The sequence below is a fragment of the Symphodus melops genome (assembly GCF_947650265.1).
Source record: "Symphodus melops genome assembly, chromosome: 20".
NCBI classification, from domain to species: Eukaryota; Metazoa; Chordata; class Actinopteri; order Labriformes; family Labridae; genus Symphodus; species Symphodus melops.
Window position 1 is genome coordinate 19,285,343 of NC_136710.1, and position 22,555 is coordinate 19,307,897.

At 41.6% G+C, this 22,555-nt stretch overlaps 1 protein-coding gene across 1 annotated transcript; it reads right to left on the reverse strand.

Moving 5' to 3' along the window:
- Window positions 1-14,465: 14,465 nt before the first annotated feature.
- On the reverse strand, window positions 14,466-20,480 carry LOC306841231 (putative C-type lectin domain family 20 member A). Its single transcript, XM_079371011.1, has 5 exons — window positions 19,399-20,480; window positions 16,149-16,541; window positions 15,213-15,563; window positions 15,001-15,092; window positions 14,466-14,809 (listed from the first exon to the last, which is right to left on the reverse strand). Exons 1-5 carry the CDS (start codon window positions 19,436-19,438, stop codon window positions 14,687-14,689), a joined length of 999 nt encoding a protein of 332 aa, XP_079227137.1. The 5' UTR covers window positions 19,439-20,480; the 3' UTR covers window positions 14,466-14,686.
- Window positions 20,481-22,555: the final 2,075 nt, after the last annotated feature.

A 22,555-nucleotide genomic window follows, 5' to 3' on the forward strand; every position in this document is an offset into this window, starting at 1 on the left:
GTAATGAGTGTAATCAATGCTGAATCTATCAGAGACATGCTTTACAATGAGTGACTAAGTCATTCAGTGTATAAATAATAATTTAAAATTGTATTGTAACTTTAAATATCACCTTCATACAATACTCAGAGAGCTCAATTCACTCAACTGTGCAAGAGTCACATCTATTGAACTAGTGTGTTTGTGACCCCTGTAGTGACCCCTTGTTGATGTGAAATGAACCCTTATCAATATCACTGTTAGTGTGTTATCATACATTTGTGTTTCCATGAATAGATATATACCTGTTTACAGTTTAAGGGGGAAAGGGGATATAGGATTGATCATAATCTCAATCCGTTATAATCTGTGTGTTTAAGAAACTGTGTAATGTTACAAGGTTTGTGTTTCTTTACTGTTGGTTTTAGACAGACACACACAAACACACACACACACACACACACACACACACACACACACACACACACACACACACACACACACACACACACACTTTGCTTCATAATGTTTGGATTACTTGAGATTAGCTTGTCATAGCTGTTGTAGTCTGAAGTGGCTCTCTTAAATAAACTGTTACAGTTTGAGAAAGCAGTTTGTGATTACTGGTGTGGGTGCATTGTGAAACAAGCTGGGTGCCAGGGATCGTGTACAAATCCCAACCTTTATATAAATACAGGAAAATTATCAATATTTTCTTAGCAGACATGCAACAATAGATGAAGATGTTGGAGTTTTTTGAGTTTTTAGTGCTTTTGTGTTGAAGCAATAAATTGCAAAGCTTCATAGTTCATTTGGCTTATTATTGCATTACTCATTGTGTTTAATCTGAACTCACCTTTAAAGCATGAAAAACTAAACAGTCACACTCACTAAATCAAATCAAATAAATATCAGTTTAAATTTAAAAAGTTTGATTGAGTTTAATAAAGTTCAGATTATTATCATCTCAGAGTGAAACTGTTGTCATCTTGATGTTGGATGTCTGGTTGTAGTTAACTCAAATGGCCACTAGATGGTGGTGGTGGTGCTGCAGAGGTTTGATTTTTGACCAGATGGTGCTGCAGAGAAGAGACCTGAAGGGGGGAGAGCACGTGTCAGGTGTCTTTTCAATATCTGTTTGATTAAAGCACAAGAGTTATTCAGTGATTTATTTTCCTCTGATATTTTTGAATACTTACTAACCCTCACCCTACCTCCTCAGAACAAGTCATTTCACACTCAACCTCTTTTTCTCAATTGTTTTAGCCGATCTTTTCTTCAATCTTTTCATTTTGCCCTCATTAATGCAGTTATGGAGCCCAGGTGTATAGTATAGCGCCCCCTGCTAGACATGCCATTTTAGCTCTACATGCACGGTACATCGAACCTTATTTCTGAGCTGTCTCAGCTGATTAAACAGCTAATGATCCATTTCCTCCGCTGTTAGATGCTCTGCAAAGACAACTTAACAGTTTGGTCCGTGACCTGTCTCTGATACTTTTTAAACCTGCTCTTAGTCCTTTTGACTGCAAATATATAGTCAAATCGATATATTTCATGACTTCTGTGTATGTATGTAATGCAAACTCATTGTCCTCTGTGTCAATGTCAGAGTCAGAGCAGGCAGGAAGGTGACAGAGTGATTGACAGCACCATCTGTTCCAATGACAGACATTTTCCATTGAGTCCGTTCTGCGCTGACAATGAACACACACACACACACACACACACACACGCTGTTCATGACATCAGAGGGGGCTCGTTTCAGACAACAAGCTATGATTGGCCATCTGAAGATTGTAGGTGTGGTCAAAGGAACATGAATGGATTCTGACCAAAGATGTTTAGTCATAGCATGGAGACCAGACACAGAGACGGGGACTATGAAGTCCAATAGGACCCGATAACCCGAGCCGTGTCACAGCGCTATAAACAACTGCAGCCTGATTTATTCTCTGTGAACATGTCTCGACTCTCTGTCTTTAATATTGTTGTTGAAAATGTGTTTCTCCTCAAATGATGTTGTACGAAAATCTGTTCACCTCTTGGAATCTATTAAAACTAAATCTAGTTCATAATACTTCATACTGAATAGAAAATTCAATTCACTAATAACAATAATACATTTATTTAAAGGAAGAATGTGCAACATTTTACACATCTATCAAGACTGTCCTGTGTAAATGTCTCTGAGTCCTGACTGTCTACAATGAGTGAGAGGCTTGAGTCCCACTGGCTGTGTTGTTGTAAGAGCTGTGTTTACATGGGCGGGACGGCCTTGTGCTTGTGTGAAGTACGAGAGAAAAGAAGAAAAAAATACTCACTGATTAATTGGATGTCACGTTCCAGTTTTTAGATCACGCTCGCACACAAACACAGTAAGTAAGATGGATGTTTGACGTCACAGCAGTTATTCACTCTGCCTTCAGACAAACACAGAAAAGGCTCATAAAGGACGTTTCTGCATGAAAAGATGTCAAAGACTTCAGTGGATGCAAGACGGACTGAGAGTTACATAAACATGGTTTAGTTCTTTTTTGGTCACAGGCAGACACCGTACTGTACATTGTCAAAGGAGACAGGTGACAACTCAGCAGTGGTGTGCCCCAGGGGACATTATGTGTGAGATAAACATGTCACTGATTCACATCGCTCTCACTCCGGGTGCAGCTGGCGTCTCAATTTGGTTTATTTTCTTTATTTATGAGGAGAAATAGTATCCAAGCTACAATAATCACCCAGTGCATGGCTTTAAAGTGTGAGTGGTAGGATAGGCCTGAGCTTTAAATGTGCTGGCTGGATTTATTTCTTAGAGCCGACCTTGGTCAAACATGAACAGTCCCAGTTTTTCTGATGTTTTGGCCAGCTAAACACACAACAGTCCGGTACGGTGCTGCACACATTTATGGGTGTTGTCTCTGTCAGAAGTTGAAAAGGGTACCGAAGTAACTGATCCGATCCATACTGCTAAGAACAACAATCTGGCACAGAAGTGTGGTTGAAAGAATTTCATTTGGAGAGCGTATGTTCAGGGCTGTTTGTGTTCTTTGCCTTGGAGATTCTGATCTTCCAAGGAATCATGGATCTTTGTTTACTGTGTTTGGTTCCTACGCTGTTGCTGGCTCCATCCTTCACCCCCTGGCTCTGTTGCCAATTCTGCTGGCGACATTGTCTCTGTGGCTTACTTGTAGCAGGAGGAAATTTGTTGCTCATGCGCTAAATCACTTTCATGTCTTCCGAACCTAGGATATATGTGTGTCTCCCAAGCTATATGTGCAAACTTCCTGATCTCTCAGCTGATCTCTTGGCTAGTGTGTTTGGTAATGCGTGGTGACATTATACCACGGAAGATGGATTTGAGAGTTTGCTCCTTTTCCAAACCTGGAGCCCTTCATCCCTGGAAATATGCAGATTTTAGGTACAAGTAATAATCTCTGGAGGAATCATGCTTCTGGTGCACAACACTATAAGCTCTTCGAGGGGCAGATACAGAGTTGGTGTAGATGATGAATTCATCACTCAAAGTATTGCAGAGTGCAGTGTGCTGGTCTCTGACCTCTGGTTGGAAGGTAGTCATGAAGCATGAACACTCCTGGAAGTTGTCTTCTGGATCAGCCTGAGTTTCTGTCATGTGGATGCATTAGGTAAATCACAGAGGTACTGGTTGATCATCTATGTTGACGTATGGGATCAACTCGTTCTCAATCCTTCATCAGAGATTCAATTAGCCTTGTGTGAATTCTTTGATCTTTGGGTGGACAGGAGCCACCCGAGTCATCTGATGTGTCCTAACTTCTCAGCTGTGAACCATGTGGTGAGAACTTACAGGTAGCAGGAGAGGGCCTCTGCTTGTGCAGGCTGAGAAAACACCCACCTTCCCATTGGATGATTCAAACCTGTACAAGTGTGAAAAGGTGTCACAGCAGTGAGGGGACCTGTGTGTTTTCCAAACGGGAGGTGCATCGCCTTCTATGTTTTTTTTTTGTTTTTTTTTCTCCCTTCCTTGGGTTATCCTGGCTGATCACTGACAAACAAATGTGTTTTCTGCCTACTCCCTTTCAATTACCACTACAGGGATTGGACCTCATTATGCAAGGTTTGAATGTGGTTCTGCAGGCTTTGATTTGTGTCCTGCAGTGCTTCTTTTTTTTTTTACTTGCAACTGGTTTTCTGTAGGAACGACTTGCATTGGGAAAGAAGGAGGAGTTGCCCAAGAACATCCAGGATTATGCTTTGGGATTTATCTGGCTCTGTGGTTGACATGATTGACTAGCTCCTATAGTTTATTATTACAAATGCTAATTGAATAGTTATTTAGATTGGCAATCTCCTCTAAGGAGAGGTCCATCAGACCAGCAACAGTTTCTTGCAGTGCTGCGTGGTCTGATCTAAAAAGGAGTCTCAGCTTCTGGCCCATAAAGGGTCTTGATACACATTTGAGAAATGAAAACCCCAGTGGATTACTGCTAACAAAGCTGCTAAACTAAACCAAGTTAAATCAACAAGAGGAAAGTGTGATCTAAACTTCCAAAATGGTCACTTCAGTCTATCTTGGAAGCTTGGAAGGATTAAGTGAAGTCATGCCTCTCAGACAATTGGTTATGCAATAATTACGAAGTTACACTCTCAAATGGACAAATGGCTAAATTGGTGTCTCAAACAACAAATAGCACAAAAAAAATGACACTACTCAACTAGTCAATAAAAGCACTTGATGCTGGCTTTGCTTAAACAACAAACGCATTGTAATCTCCCAAAGAAGTGAGAGTTTTCTTCAGAAAAATTTAAATAAAATCTAAATTACACATTCAACAAAGCTGGTTTATTATGGGCCTCACACGGGGCACCAATTACATTCAGATATTGGTCAACATTTATGTTGGGATTCATTTGGAAAATGTGGTTTTAAAATGAACATTAATAATTATCTTTATTGAATTATTAATATAAATCTACAATATTAATACACTGAGTTAATAAGCCGGACGGGGGCACCACCCTGAAAACAGAAAACATGAACTAAATATCACAATGTCAGTCTCAAATGAATGAATTAAATACTAATATTATTAATAATGATTGTTGCAAGGTTGGTTTGGTCTCCACTTTGGTGAACAATAAAATCAGCAGATTCAGGATGGTGTCCTTTGTGGCAGATGCAGGAATAGGTAGCAGGATTCAGATTTTGGACCAGAGCCCTCCTATCCAGTTGCATTCAATGACATCTTTGAAAATCAAAGGAAAGAAACTCTTGTGCTCGAAGCAGGTCATTTCTGATCATGTCCAAAACTCTCAAAAATATCCTGTGGAATTATTCATCCAAATTCTTTGATGCTTGAATTCAGCATGTGAAGATCTACAGAGCCCACGGGGAAATCAGGGAGGAGTTGATTTGTGAACCTGCAAAGTCAGAGAGGAGGATGTTTTCTAGACTGGGGTCTGCCTGTTGGTTCAACTTGGCCCTCCTACAATGAGGATAGAGAATTCAGACCCCCTTGAGCTATGGGTAAGGTTTCCTCCAAAATACTCTAGTCAGGCTTTAGAAAAGGGATACTGTTCTGAGTCCTTTGTCCAGAACACATGGCCAGAATCCAACAACGTTGACAATAATTAAAAAAAAAAAAAAACTAAACTAAAAATAAATACAACAAACTGAAATCAATTCACATGAAAGTGAATGACAACAAAGGCTGAGATGATTCAACTCTGTGGTATGTTTTACAGTGTATGAATCTCAAACTCTGTATTCACTGAGCAGTAAAACACACAAACAGAGCAGTGACTTGTTGTTTCTCCCTCCGAGGCTACTGCCGTCCTAATGCTGAAGGTTTTCACCCAGCTGTGATTGTCTCTGACAGGTGAACTTAGTCATTGCTGCCGAATGCTAAAATAACCTCCGTGCATGCTTCACACGCTCACACAAATAACCACACACAAACATCTTCTACTGGACTTAACCCTAGGATTCTGGTCCGTCTGAGCTCATCCATCCATCTCTCATTAACAAGGTTTGAGACCTTTAAACCTCAGATCCTTCTCCACTCAGAAATATTACATCATCCATCTCTCTTTCAATTACCACCGATGGCTTACTTTGCTTCCTGAATCCCTGATTGAATCAAAAACCCCACCCACTGCTGGGTGTGTGTATGTGTTAAAGGCACACAAGGGCGTCTTTCCTGCTCCAAAGCTGGATTTTTCAGAGCCTTTTATGATTTTGCTGTCATCTGTCAACGGGATGATGACCTATTTTTTACATTTCAAAATTTAAGCTAATTCTGACATGCCTTAAACCTGCAATTTTTTAAATGTCCAGCGGGTGACAACTCCATCTATAATGATATTGATGTCTATATCTGTTTTTACATAGTGCCCCTGGGATCTTCCTGATCTGGTTGACCACACATGCACCCCACAGCGGGAGACCCTCCCTGTCGGACAGGGAGACCTGCCTCAGGAGACCCTCCCTGTCGGACAGGGAGACCTGCCTCAGGAGACCCTCCCTGTCGGACAGGGAGGGTCTCCTGAGGCAGGACATGACGTAAAAACAAGGACTTGGAAATGAGATGAGTCCATTATACGACTGTACATTGAGAATATTGTCCTTTATAAAGAGCAGAGAAGAACATACTGGAGGACAGAAAACATAATGCTAGGTTCATTAGAGCACAGAGATTGTCGAGGTGGCGTACAGACAGTGTATGGTCGTGCAGCAATCACAGAATACAAACGTCACCACCCCCTCCCACTCGCTCGAGGTGAGTTCTCCTGATTATGTTGTATCCTCACATCAGCTCACTTGACCTTTGTGTGGAGGAAAATGTGGCTGTTTGCATTCACACATGGAGCTCACTCCTAAATCTTCAGGAGTTGTTAAAGAGTTTTGTGCCAGTGTGAAAACCCCATAAGAGAAAATGGTCCTAGTTGATTTATTTCCTTGAAATTTTCGCTGAAAATTCAAAAATATATTTTCATACTTCAGGACAGTTTGACCCTGAAATCTTCTTGAGTTAGTCTTGCACGCATGTTGACTCACAGTGGGAGATTCTCCAGTTGTACAGGAGTGTGTGGGGTGTGATGTTTAAAAGGACGATGTGGAGATAATTAACAAAGCAGATTTATCCTCACTTCAATGTGTGCAATGCGTCAGACAAGACATTTTTGGAGTGCAATGAATATGTGCATAAAGGTGACTGTTACTGACTCAATGTTCAATCATTATCGTTTCAAAGTGCAATTTACTCTCTGATGCCAACAAGTAAAAGTCAATCCAAGAATTTGCTCCTCTTTAGGTTTTTTGCTTGGTCAGTCTGTTTTTTTTCACCTCTGTCAAGGTCATCTGTACTTGGCCAAGGCCGGTAAATTGTATGTTTTCCAAAAGGACTTTCTGCCAGAAAAACAGGCGGTAATAAAAACGTCTTTTTCTCGTTCTCCTTTCTGAGGTAATGCGATGTTGAAGCTGTTATTTAAAGACAAAACATAACATGTTGCTTAAATTGGCCCTGATCACTTAATTTAAAGCCGACTGATAGTTTAGTTGACCTTTACTAAATGCCTTTCAATTATCTTAACTTAATCCTTTAGATGTCATCTAAAGAGACGACAGGATTTCTGGGTATTTACGTACAAATGTTCACACAAACATGTCTCCTGACTTTACTTTGGGGTACAAGAAAGCCCCCTCTCCTTTTTGTCTGTTCTGGGGTCACACAGAGGGTCAGTGAGTGTCACCTCCCTTAACCAGTTTAACCAATCATTTAGAACCAGCTGGGACCCCCCTCCATTTTTTGTCTCAGCACCACACCCCCTCCCCAGCATCCCCTGTGACAAATCAGATGGCTGAGTGAAGGTCCCCTCTCTTCCCTTGGTACCCCAACCCCCACAAAACAGGCCACCATCCCCCACAGATTTCTGCAGGGTTGTTATAAGCAGGTGTATTTGATATGATCAGTAAAGTCCTCTTGTTTTTTGGTTGGGGTTTCTACATCCCCCTTTTGAAAAAAAAAACAAAACAAAAAAAACACACAAGCATGCATCAGTGTGCAAAAGTACAAACCATCATGCCATAGTTTGTGGGCGTTGAACCAGAAGCCGATAATGCTGCAGGGAGTCTGTGGATGTGCAACATTACACAACAAATCTGTGAGATTTGACATTATGAGGGCAACATATTCCAAATGTATTTACTCCCCCTGATCACTACAAGCACTTAACTGGCATTGGGGTATGTTTGCCCTTTAAAAAATCAGATATCCCTAAAAAAAAAAACAATGTCATGGTGCCATTAATCTCCATTCTAGGGTCTGGAATTTAATCTTAGACTTTCTTTATTGTCATTCAAATTTGAACTTTACAGTGCAGATAAGGATAACATGTTGTTGCATTGGCTCATAGTGCACGATAAAAAAGAATAAAATTTAAAAAGAATACATCAGGTATTTACATAAGGTAAGTAGTATTTACAAAATAAGGTGCATATATAAAAAGAAAAGCTATATGTGAAATTACAATACAGATAAATAGGCTATTGCGAGTTTTGTTTTCATGTATGTTATATTGTCTTTTTTACAGTCCAGTGAGGTAATCTGGTTTTGGGGTTTTAAGGGGGAATGAATTTACACTTTGTGTGTCATGTTTGGAAGCTGTTGTAATTGGTTATCATCACTACATGAAACTAACAAAACATCAACATTGACTTTCATTGCATGTTAAATTAATACTGACATTAGACATGGGACATGACCTGGCCAAATGTCATCTAAGCATCTGACTACATTGGTGGACAGCTGGGTCTACTGTGAACATATTGTGGTGACACCATGGGATAATGTTCTGTCATGCCAGTGAAATGTTGCACTGAGCTGGAAGAAAAGAGACCTGCTCCATGAGAGTGTGTGCTGGAGGAAGAAGAGGAGCAGCAACCCAGATTCATAATCACACAAACACACACACACACACACACACACACACACACACACACACACACACACACACACACACACACACACTTGTCTGACACAGAAGAAGAATAGAGAAGAGAGATCTCAGGAAAAATGAGACTCTTCTTCTGCAGCTCCAGAGCTCAGTGAAGTGGGACGAAGTCAAAGCCAGAGAGAGGACAGTGTGACACAGAAGCAGAGAGAGAGAGAGAGAGAGAGAGAGGCAGAGTGCATGTGTGGAAAAGTGAGTGAGAGACCCGGGGGGAAACCAAACATTTGCCCAAACTGGACTACCGGACTGCGAGCATACGAGCACCGTCTGGAGGAGGAGGAAGGACAGTGGCTTCACTGTGTCGCCGGACAGAGAGTCACTGTACTCGGACAGGAAAGCGTTGCTGTAACCGGTCATTTCTAGCAGCTGTTAATGAGTGATTGACGGAGAGGGGGAAACATGGATACTTCCCCAGTCACCCCAGCGTCCTTAGAAGGAGGGACACCTTCACCCATTGGGAATGAGGGACCTACTACAACCCGACAGGTACAGGTACACACACACACACACACACACACACACACACACACGTATGTGCCCCGATTGCATGCCCGATAACGTGCCATTCACGCTAGTCGAAAAAAAAAGGACATCGAACCTCATTTGAAAAAGTACTAATTTAAGTCCTACTCGAGTTTCCGCAAAGTAAAATGCATGCAACGTCATACAATCAGACATATATTGATTCACCGAAACTTGCCCTTTAATTCGGGAGTAATTTGATACATTTTTGAATGTTCACATTTTAAGAAAATCCAAATGTTGTTATCGCCTTTCGAGTAGCTCCGCGCTTCGCAAAGTAAGCAGTGACGGCGTTTGTTGAGCTGTATGACGGACCATGCTAGTTAAGATTGTATTCAAACGAGAAAACATTTGTTCGTAGAGTACACGCCGAATTGTTCTCTACCCCTAAAGATACATGTTAGTGTATAAGTTGGGCAATGGCATTTGTGATTGTTCGCTACTGACCGAGGAAAGTTGAAACTACGAGAAATCTGAATGGAGTTTGGTTTGACCTATTCTCCCTTGCTGTCACTCGTGTTCCTACGTCGTACTTGTATGTAAGAGCTGGAAGATAGTTTGGCCCATAAAGAGGCAACGTGCTGTAATCTTCTGTGGCTGGGAAGACGTTCCCCTGAATTTGACACTTGCACAGCTGACCAAATCTCAAATGGAAAGTCATGAAGTTGTCCTTGATAATCCTGTCACTGCTGTTCATCCACAGCCAGAGATGGTGTAAAAATGATTTCCCCTGTGTGTTTTGAAATAACCCCTGCGTTGTAGTAACAACACGTTTTCCCTTCAGTGCTTACTAAGTCCCTGTTTTTGCTGATTTAAATCACAGTTTTGCAAACGTTGAGCTCCAAATGAGATCTATTTCCTTTCTGCAGCCTGACAAGCTGCAGGTTATGGTGCTTGTGAATGAGTCATACTCGGCACAGCCAACATGTGCGTCTGTCAGATTGTATTGAACGCTCTGACACTCATTAAGATCCCTCTGCAGCATGTTGTCTTTGCAAAGGTGATTGTGTTTACAGCCTGCTTCACAAGGAGGCCTTCACAACAGGTGTAGGGGGGGTATCAGTGTCACCAGTCTGTGCAGCTCTGATGTCCTAATGTGTACTGATGGCTGCAGTGACAGGAATGCAAAGTCAATGCCAGGTTCGACTGCTTGTTCTCAGACCCTCTTACAGAGAGCAGGAGAGAAATGGAGAGACTGAGAGAAATGATCTGCAGCTGCATTTTAAATTCAGAGGATTTTAATACCCAGAGAGTCAGTTGCATGTTAACGAGAATCCTGTCTTTCCTGTTATGTGTTTACAACCTTTGCTCGGGGAATAAAGAATTACGGCTGGCCACTTTAAGCGCCATTTTTACGAGGTGCCTTTTTATCAGGTCAGGCAGGATATACTGCAAGGTCACCTTAGACTCGGTGTAAATGTGCATTTCTAATTAACTTTGCAGTGTTGTGGAGATTTCAAACTGTTCAGTCCCAGCGATATCAGACAACCGAGATATTGAGATATCAAACAGATATGTGAACGCAACAGATTCATCTGTATCAACATATCTCCTTTTAGACATGCAAAAGTCATGGAGCATTGTTCACGCCCTGCAACGTCTCGCCTTCACTGAGTGTCACATAGACATTACTGGAGCACTGAGTTGATCCACCATCGTAGATAGTACCAGTAGGCGTACACCACCAGTACAATATTACAGAATAATGAATAATCGGATGACGGTGGAGCTTCATGACAGACATCGGCACCTCAGCAAACAATGTGGCATGAACCGATGTCGGTCGCTGATGTTTATTTGTTGTGGCCAATCCATTTAATGCTGACATAGAGTGTCGTTGGACAAACTCTGATTTGCCTTCATTGTCAAACATGAGTCGAAATGTCGGCATTGTGGGAGTCTGTCACCTGGAGAAATCATAAAACAAACATCTGGTTGGATGTTGATCCTGACATTTGGTTGGACTGAATGGTGCAGTGATGAAGACCTAAAGCAGCGCAGCTCTTTGCACTCAGCCCGGTGAACTTGTGGATAGAAAATGAGACATGTTGAAGATTTAAGTCTTTGTTCTGTGAATAATCACGCTCACATTGGCAGAAAGCTTCAGGCACTGAGGATTTCAAAAAGACACCTGGATTAACTCTCGCTTTTTTTTTTTGTTGCCTTTATTCACCACTTTTTACCTGCAGGTCACTCTGACAGAGCAGATGTTTGCAGAGCACATCGAATGTAAATGTTGTGGTGAGGTTTTTTCGAGGTTTCTGCAAAGTCGTGTTTTCGACGTGACGGTAAAGATGGAAAAGGCTGAGAGACGGAGATGAGGACCGTCAGACTCTACAAACACAACCCTGTCATGTTGTGCCTTTTTATTTGCTGGCCACTGTTCTTCTTTTCAACCATCATTAAGAACTGCATTGTGGTTATGAAGGTTTGGATCCATCTTTGCACCCCTCCTTCCGGTCCAATAACCTGAGCATCGAAGCGGTGTACACAAGTATCGATATAAAACAGGACAATCGACCTGGTTACTCGTTGTGGCTGTTTGCTGGAAAACAACAACCTGAAAAAGTGAAATAATCAGGATTTGATTGATAAAGTCATCAGTCAGCTCCTTGAAGAGGTCTATCAGGGTGAAGTCACGAATCATGGAAAGTGAATTGGTTCTTTGAAAGGTGGTCGTTCAAAGGACTTCCAGTCTGCGTAAATACAGATTTTACATAAACTGAGAGCGAAACCTTTTAGTTCAAAAGCCATATGATAAAATATTAAAGGTTTGATACCTTGAAACTCTTGGTTCATGCCGGTGTTGTTTATTCCTGGATTTCGCTTTTTTTTGAAGTCTCGTTTCATGCGAAGTGTCAAAGACAGTGAGGGAGATGTCAGATGACGCAGTGAAATCCAGTCTGTGGATTGGATGAGGAGAAGTAAAGCCAAAACAAAGGTAGGTGTTTTGGTGTTTTTTTTTTAATGATTAAATTTGACATAATGTTGGTTCCATTTTGGTTGTGGGGGTCACTGGGCACCATGTGGTGGAAAGGTAGTATCAGTGCTGTCTCCACCTGGAGCGTGCATGTATGAAGCCTGGGTCTGTTGAAGGTGGTACGGCCGTTTTGGTTGCATTGGCAACTCATGGCCATAGAATAAAGATGTCAGGCTAGTCCTCAAATAAGAAAAAAACGTTGTATTGATCTGATACTGGCGTTAGTTAAAACAGTTTGTTTCAGCTGCTGGGGCTTAAAGAGCCCAACACCCATGTGCCCCTTTTCTTCTGATTGCTCAGCTCTCTAAAAGCCTTCGGGGGGGCAGAACGCTGCAGGGCTGCCAGGGGAGGGCTTGTCTGGGAGAAGAGTTTCACTGGCTCACGTAGTGGCTTGAAGCCGTCTGGTGAAATTCTTGGTTTGATATCGAGGAACTGTCACATGGTTTTTTTTAAGCAAGCCATGGAGCGCCCTCTGCAGACTTATCCTGGGATTACTCCAACACACTCTTATCTCATGATCTAAAACTTTGCACACTCAGGATGAGCATCCAGCATAGTTTTAAAATGAGGATAAGCATACTTTTTTATTTCTTACTTCAGCTGTCACATCTAACAAGGTTATATTTTAATTACATTTTGTTATTTTATGTACTTTCTTTTTTACTGTGTTATTGAGAGACACGACTCTCACACACATGCACACACGGGACCGGTGGACCTTGTACTCTTGATGTGTGCCAGAACTTTTGGGGGGTTTGGTGCCTTGCACAAGGGCACCTTGGCAGTACTCAGGAAGTGACCTGATCTCCAGTGACCCTCGAGCCACCAGACCAAGTCCCATATTTTAGTCAATGCCGGGGCTTGCACACGTCCCAATAGACTGAGCTGCTGCTGATGAAGAGTGATAACTGGTCACTTCTTAGTGATGCATGTTTTTGAAACAGAACTGTGTTGTAGAAAATGTTGTCATGTGATCATCACGCTACGCTGGAAATGTCTGTTTTCAAATCTTTATTTAATTTGATTTACTTTACTCTCCTCTTCATGCAGGAGACTCACTTTAAAGTCAACAGTAAACAAACACAAACATTGTAACATTACACAGTTTCTTAAACACAGATTATAACGGATCAAGATTATGATCAATCCTATATTCCCTTTCCCCCTTTGTTAACTGTAAGCAGGTATATATCTATTCATGGCAATATAAATGATTGATAACACACTAACAGTGATATTGATAAGGGTTCATTTCACATCAACAAGGGGTCACTACAGGGGTCACAAACACACTAGTTCAATAGATGAGTTTTACACAGTTGAGTGAATTGAGCTCTCTGAGTATTGTATGAAGGTGATATTTAAAGTTACAATACACCTTTTAAATTATTATTTATACACTGAATGACTTAGTCACACATTGTAAAGCACGTCTCTGATAGATTCATCATTCAGCATTGATTACACTCATTACTGTGAAGTTAAACACAGGTACATTTCATCTACAGAGATTAAAGTTTTCATTGATTTTCTTCTAAAGACTTTTTAAAGTTAAATGTCAGACTGAACATGGAGGTCTGGAGTTATCAATATGTAGGGTTTGCAATGGGGTGGGAAGATTCTGGAAACTTTCCATGTTCCAAGTTATGCTTTGGAGTTTTTAAAATATTCCAAATTGGAAACTTTCCATGGGAATTATGGGAATTATCTGGAAATGAAATGTAATTTTATCAAACGGTATCATATCCATTCATAAATGTAAACATTTAGTTCTGTCTTAAGCAGAAATCCATGAAAACAAACAACATTTAAACAGATTTATGTCACATTTTTAAAATATATCAGCCCATAATATCATCAAAACATACCACTGGTTAAAATGTGTGGCTTCAGTAGTCTTGTGCTCTGGGCTCAAAGTTTGGTCCAGGGTTCTTGAAATCCTCTGCATTATGATGGAGGAGTAGTTTAGATATGCAAAGTGTACTTGCATGAAATCTGGAGTTTTGATCAAGATTATGCTAAAATACATTTTCACCAACTATATTTAAGTTCCCTGTTAATGGCCGACAAATTCCCAGTTTAATCCTGTTTATTCCTATAAATTCCTGTTCCCATGGAAAGTTTACATCTTTGAAAATTCCCAGAATTTTGCCACCCTATTGATATCAGATCTGTTCCATCTCTAATTACAGACTGTACAGCTATAGTTCACTTTCACAGCTCAGTCTTCTTCTTCTTTGACATTTTCTTCTCCTTGTGGAAAACTTTCCCATCAGGCTGCTCTCTCCACTTCAGGGTGACTCCACTCAGTCCATTCTCCTTCAGCCGGTCCTGGAACTGAAAGATACAAAGGGAAACCATTTCTAAACTTTTTCTTCAATCTGTATTGTTGTTGGAAGCTTGAATGAGTTTCACCTGGCAGGCTAACAGGATAGAAACACAGTCAAACACACAAATGAAGAAAAACATTCCCCCATCACTCACTTGGACAACCATTCAAAGTTTTCTAAAAAGGTTTGGAGACTCACCTTTTTCAGGATCTGTGCTTTCACAGCAGGGTCATTCAGATCCACAGTGGAGTCCTCTGGCTTCATAATGATCTTGATCACCTGCTGTCTTACTGTCACACAGAAACAAAGAAGAAACTGTGCTGTCCAGTTACTGTTTCATTACAATAAATTACAAATGATCATCATCTAATGCTGCAATCTCTTTAAGTGAAAGTCAGTTCATCACTTACCTGAGCTGTAGCAAACGAACGGGTATTTAGTTTCGCAGTCTGACAGAATCCATCGTCCTGATTTTGGCAACAGCGCAGCTCCACAAACCACACTCATGGAGCCTAATGGAGTTGGACTGCTATTCCAGTTTGTGTATGTAGAGAGACTCCCATTAGACCAGTTAATGTCAGGATCTCTGTACAAACCAATCCAAACCCTGGTTCCGCTTGGCACCAAGGTCTCGATCTTCTGGTTGTCATTGTAGTTCCTCACAGTGGCCAGGTCTATGTAGTTCTCCCTGCAGTGCTTCTGAGCGTCGGACCAACTCTTTCCCTCACTGACATAAACAAAGTCAGGATCCTGTTGAGTCCCTGCAGTTACAGTTAGGAAAAAAGGAAAAGATTGATCCAAGTCAAATGTTTAGTGTACTGCTTTTAAAGAACAATATGTACGTGGCCTCCTTCTCTGATCAGACATTAAGGAAACATGCTGCGTTAAAGTGCTGGCTTCTCTGATAACAGAGCAGCAGCCAGTATGTCCTCCTTCTAACTTTAGATTCTGGTCCTGAATTGACTGTTTTGGTTTTGAGCAGAGAAGGTAGACGCTTTTAATATCCGAGTTCCTTTTGAAAAATGAAGAGAAGTTAGAGGACAGAAAGGTTTCATGACCGATGCAGAGCTGGCTAAACACTGAAGCTTCTGTTTCTGTGACATGGCAACCTTGGTGAACATTGACTCTAGGGAGGAGGCGGGGTGGAGACAGGACTCTCTCTCCTACGTGTATCCTAATGAATCATCCCAGAATCAGATTTTAGCTCTAGAGAATGGAACAACATTGGACCTTCTTTTAAAGGAGAGATTACACCCCTATCATTTCTGTGCACTAATACTCCATCCCACTCCTTCATCAATCAGTGCACAAGTTGTGCCAAAGAAAGCGAAAAAGTCTGAACATACCCCTGTTTCTCTCTCTCTTACCTGTGTAACAGATAAATGGATATCTCTTCAAGCACCTGTCATCCACCCATGTTCCATCCTCTATAAATGAAACACAGAATTGACCACCCCAAAAGTCGGGTTCTGTTCCAGGTCTCCAGTTCCTGTAATCAGCCCCACTCCCTGTGTAGCCGTCTGACCATTTCCACTGGATCTTACTGTGAAGACCGATCCAGACAGAATGATCATCGAGCAGAGATGGAACTGTGGATTTCAGTTGTTGCACTTCTTCAGTGTTTTCAACAGTGGCCAGGTCTGTGTACTTCTGTCTGCAGTGGGTCTGAGCTTCAGTCCAAGTCATAGGCTCAGCTACATAGTGGTACTGAAAGGGAAGGCATGAGGAGATGTTCCAGCCTGTGAGGAGAACATACAGTAAGCAGTAAATAAACAGGTGCTCTGCTGCACCTACAACATTAATGATAAAAAGCTGCTTTAACACAACTATTCATGTACAAAGTTTCTGTTTATGTGGAGATACAGTTGTCAGTGATTACAGTTCAAAAAATGCAACAACTCCTGAAGGGTATTCCATATGCAAGATTAAACTAATTCCTTGCTTATTTTGATAAGTCTGCCTCATTCATGTGGCAGTTTATTTCCATCAACGTAGCTTACATGAATCCTCGCTGAGTTAGGGTTCGGTCGAGTTATGCTGGTGAACAAGTCTGCTCCGGACCAGGCTAACTGTCGGACTAAGTTTAGCTATGTGTCACAGAATGTCCGACAGATAGAAAAAGACTGCTAAAATATGGTTATATATATATTATAACAATTTAATTGACATTTCATCGTAGCCATTGAACCACTATAGAGTTTGACGTTTTATTTTGGCTAAGGTAGGAGCTATGTTTTTGGGGGTGTCCGCTGTCATACGGTTACTGTGTCAGTCCTTTGTGGTGAAGAAGGAGCTATTCTGAAAGACGAGGCTCTCGATTTACTAGTCGATCTTCGTTTCTACCCACACCTGTGGTCAAGAGCTTTGGGTCATGACCTAAAAAAAAAAACAAGATCCCGGGTGCAAGCGGCTGAAATGAACTTCCTCCGTAGGGTGGCGTGGCGCACCATTAGAGATAGGGGGAGGAGCTCGGTCACCAGGGAGGAGCTCGGGGTTGAACCGCTACTCCTTCGCTTTGAGAGGAGTCAGCTGAGGTGGCTCAGACATCTGTCCCTCTGGGAGGAGGCCTCAGCGTAGACGCCTGAAAGTGTTCCAGTGCACGTATGTCGAAAAATGGCTCCACAGTGCGCACAAACGTCAGGTTCCTGCACTTAACACACAAACGCACTAAAATTGCTACGCACATGTCTCATGGTATCCAAAGAACTCTGCAACGTGGTGCTCAAAAACAGTGAGTGCATGAAGGTGAATTACACGGAGGTGAAGGTGTGGTCTTGTCACAGTGATGGAGAGGAGTTTGTGCCTTCAGATTGGCGGTGAGACGATGTGGTGATAATGTAACAAGAGCTACATTCTGCCTCCCACAAAGACAGCATCCTCCTGAAGTTTGCGGATAACACTGCAGTGATAGGACGTTTCACTGACGGGGAGGAAATGGCCTACAGGAGGGAGGTGGCCAGCACAGCTTCATGGTGTGATGACAATGACCTCACCCACAACGCGAAGCAGATAATAGAGGACATGAGAACGGAGAGGAGACCTCATCGGCCACTGTTCATCCGGGACATTCAACACCACACAGCTCGTCAAGAAGGCTCAACAGCGGTTCTACTCTCTGAGGAGGCTGAATAAGTTTAGTATTTTCCCTAAGATACTCACCAATCTCAATTTTTTTTTGCACAGGTTATCTATTTGAACAGACTCGTCCAGTGGAAAACTCTTTCATCCGATCATCGCAAACTCAGTGTCAGTGTGTTAGACATATAGAAGATTTCAGCTTGTTGTGGCTAAAAGCGTGTGGCCGTGGCATGCGGTCAAACTTGGATGATTTTTATTTATTTTATTTTTTTTGCACAACTTTAAACGACAAAATGCTTATGTCTGCCATGCACAGCTTAACCTGAACACATTCATGATTGAATTTATTTTTTGTAAGTCAGTTTAAAAGATTGGGCATAGCGTTACAGCGCACTAGAGCCTCCTTACATTTTAAAAAAGGCCTTCCCATGGAGTTTTTTTTTTCTCTTACATGCATGACAGTTTTTTTTACACAACAACCATGTCAGGATCTACATAAAATCCTCTCACACCCGTCGTCAAAACATTACAGGAAGTCTGCTATATTATTGAATAAGAGAAAAATGGCTCAAATTCGCTTTTCACAGGTGACCTTTTTGAATGATCTTGTCCGAAATTTTGTCAAAAGGTGTGGCCATGGCGTATGGTGAAACTTTCATGTCTCTCTGCGTTACTTTTGACCTTTCCAAAACGGCTTCGGATAGATTTTTTTCCTCCATGTGCATGACAATTTTTCTGAACTTACACCATGTCGGGACCTTCTGATAATCCTCTGGCAACCATATTGAAAACCTGACAGGTAGTCTGCCATCATTTTTTCTCTCTTAAAAAAATGGCTCAATTTTGCATTTCACAGAATACGTATTTGAATGAACTTGCCCGATCATCGCAAACTCAGTGTCAGTGTGTTCTAAACATGTTTTAAATCGCATGTTTTTGGCACGATGCTACATAAAAAGGTGTCTCGGTGGGCCCCTTTTTAACCTTTCCTTTGAACTCAAGAAAATTGGTTTAAATTTTTATGCATGTTAAACATGTCAGGCCCTTTGTAAAATTCCCTTGCACCATTATTCAAAACCCAACAGGAAGTCTGCCATCATTTTTTATTGTTTACATAGTGACCCAAAGTTGCAATTTCAGGTTTCCTATTCAAACATTCTTCTCAAGACCATATTCATCCGATCATTGTGAACTCAGAGTCAGTCTGTTCTAGACATGTTTAAGATCTCCCTTTGTGCTCTGCATGATTCTACACAAAAGGGTGTGGTCTCTGTGTATTGTCAAACTTTGATTTTCACACATTTCAAACCATAAGGCCTTTTGCTTGTCCAAGTCTTGCTGTAGCTCTTAGGCGGTCACATCATTTGATTTAGCTTTTTGTATTGTATTTTCTATTGTTAACATTTTTTTCAGACCAGCCAATGTAATCATAAAGACCACCTCTTAAAACACTTAATTACTGATGACATTGTGGATTGTAACATAATAAGCAGGTATAATTAAACAGAGTTTACTGACCTGTGAGACACAAGAGACCCAGCAAGAACTTCTCCTTCATCTTGGCGCTCTGTGGACTGAATACGACAATCAAGACTCTCTACTAATCAGTGACACTGATATGCAAATCTGAAGACATTCAACACCAGCTCCTTATCCCAGCTGCACGAACGAACCAATAGCCTGGTTGTTAGGACTTAGTTAGGACTTGATTTATAGATACTTTGTCACTTGTTCTGCATACTTTCCTCAGCGTTGCCACCTGTTGAAATAATCAACTTTATTTTAACATTAAAGGATTAATCAGTAAGATATCTACTGGATGAAATGATAAAGTGACCTCACTGTATGATCAAACATTAAGGAAACATGCTATGTTGAAGTGCTGGCTTTACCAGATATCAGATCAGTTGTCAGGTCAAACCAACAGGTGTTGCAGCGATGGAAATGATTAGAAAGCAGAAATGTTCCAAGATAAAAACACAGTTGGCTAAACACTGAAGCTTCAGTGTGTTCAACATGATCTTAACCATGCCTCATGACAACCAGTGTGCACCTCAACTCTTCAGAGGCGGGAGAAAGTAACTGGACAGCAGGACAAATTTAAATGTCATGCATCATTTACATATTGATTATGATGGTTAGCAAAAATCTTTCAGATGCACTATAGCCCTGATCTGGTGGTAGTAGAGCATTTAAAACCCCAGATAAGGGCTGAAGTATGTAGGGATAAATACTAGAGAAATATACACTGCTCAAAAAAATAAAGGGAACACTGAAACAACACAATGTAATTCCAAGTCAATCACACTTCTGTGAAATCAAACTGTCCACTTAGGAAGCAACACTGATTGACATTCAATCTCACATGATGTTGTGCAAATGGAATAGACAACAGGTGGAAATTATAGGCAATCTGCAAGACACCAAAGTAAAGGAGAGGTTCTGCAGGTGGTGAGCCCAGATCACTTCTCAGTTCTGATGCTTTCTGGCTGATGTTTTGGTCACTTTTGAATGCTAGTGGTGCTTTCACTCTCGTGGTAGCATGAGACGGAGTCTACAACCGACACAAGTGGCTGAGGTAGTGCAGCTCATCCAGGATGGCACATCAATGTGAGCTGTGGCCGGAAGGTCTGTGTCCAGAGCATGGAGGCGCTACCAGGAGACAGGCCAGTATATCAGGAGACGTGGAGGAGGCCGTAGGAGGGAAACAACCCAGCAGCAGGACCGCTACCTCTGCCTTTGAGCAAGGAGGAACAGGAGGAGCACTGCCGGAGTCCTGCAAAATGACCTCCAGCAGGCCACAAATGTGTCTGCTCAAACAGTCAGAAATAGACTCCATGAGGGTGGTCTGAGGGCCCGACGTCCACAGGTGGGGGTTGTGCTTACAGCCCAACACCGTGAAAGACGTTTGGCATTTGCCAGAGAACACCAGGATTGGCAAATTCGCCACTGGCCACTGTGCTCTTCACAGATGAAAGCAGGTTCACACTGAACACATGTGACAGACGTGACAAAGTCTGGAGACGCTGTGGAGAACGTTCTGCTGCCTGCAACATCCTCCAGAATGACCGGTTTGGCGGTGAGTCAGTAATGGTGTGGGGTGGCATTTCTTTGGGGGGCCACACAGCCCTTCATGTGCTCGCTGGAGGCAGCCTGACTGCCATTAGGTACCGAGATGAGATCCTTCGACCCCTTGTGAGACCATATTCTGGTGTGGTTGGCCCTGGGTTCCTCCTAATGCAAAACAATGCTAGACCTCATGTGTCTGGAGTGTGTCAGCAGTTCCTGCAAGATGAAGGCATTGATGCTATGGACTGGCCCGCCCATTCCCCAGACCTGAATCCTATTGAGCCCATCTGGGACGTCATATCTGGCTCCATCCACCAACGCCACAATGCACCACTGACTGTCCAGGAGTTGGTGGATGCTTTAGTTCAGGTCTGGGAGGAGATCCCTCAGGAGACCATCCACCACCTCATCAGGAGCATGTCCAGGTGTTGTAGGGAGGTCATACAGGCACGTGGAGGCCACACACACAACACTGAGCCTCATTTTGACTTGTTCTAAGGACATTACCTCAAAGTTGGATCTGCCTGTCGTTTGATTTTACACTTTGATTTTGAGCATTACTCCAAATCTAGACTTCCATTGGTTAATACATTTGATTTCCATTGATCATTTTGTGTGATTTTGTTGTCAGCACAATCAACTATGTAAAGAACAAAGTATATAATAAGAAAACTTCACTCCTTCAGATTTACGTGTTATTTTAGTGTTCACTTTATTTTTTTGAGCAGTGTATATTGTTGCAGTGAGATAAAAGTTTTGAAATACCTTTTTTGGTTACACTTTAAATTACAATATTCACCACTAATACTTGCTAATAAGCATGCTAATTAGTAGAATATTGACTGCTTATTAGTAACTTAATCTATGTGAAAAGCTAATGGGTCATTAACTAAGAGTTTGCACGCCCTTTTAATGCTTAATAATAGTAACTTATGAAGTTGTTGTACATGAATTATGATCTTAATATGCCTTGATTGGTTGATTGTAAGGGGTTGTTTGTGTGCTGTATTTAAACTCTGCTTCCTGTAAATGAAATACAGAGCCTCATCGTTCTGGCTTCAACATTTGCCTAAATTTAACTTTGAAATGGTTGACAAAGTAATGTCCCCTTCATCGTCTCAGGAGAAATTCAAATGACCGTGTAAGTAGAACAAGACCCAAGATCCAAGTGTGAGGTTAAACTGGACTGTGTTTTTAGAGAATGAAGACAATTAAATAAAAATCGATCTGTAGATGATTAAATGTTTTTATATGATCTGGAAGTCATTGGAATAATCCTAAATACCTAATTTCATCACAATCTGTATGAGCTTAATGTTGTTCTCTAACCATCGCTGTTTTTAATAATGATCACATGACCATGGTCATCATGCAAATGAACATCTCAGACAGTCAAATGATGACTCACCTCAGGTTCAGTGCTGTCTGTCTTCTCACTGTGAGAGGGCAATACATCCAACCAACAATCCACACAGAACATAAAAAGTATAAAAATAATCATAAACAACATTGATGTGATAATGTGTCTGAACACCAAAAGATATTACAGAAGAGACACAAAAGATAAAATCATAAGAACATAAATTGGTGGGGGAGACCCCCAGAC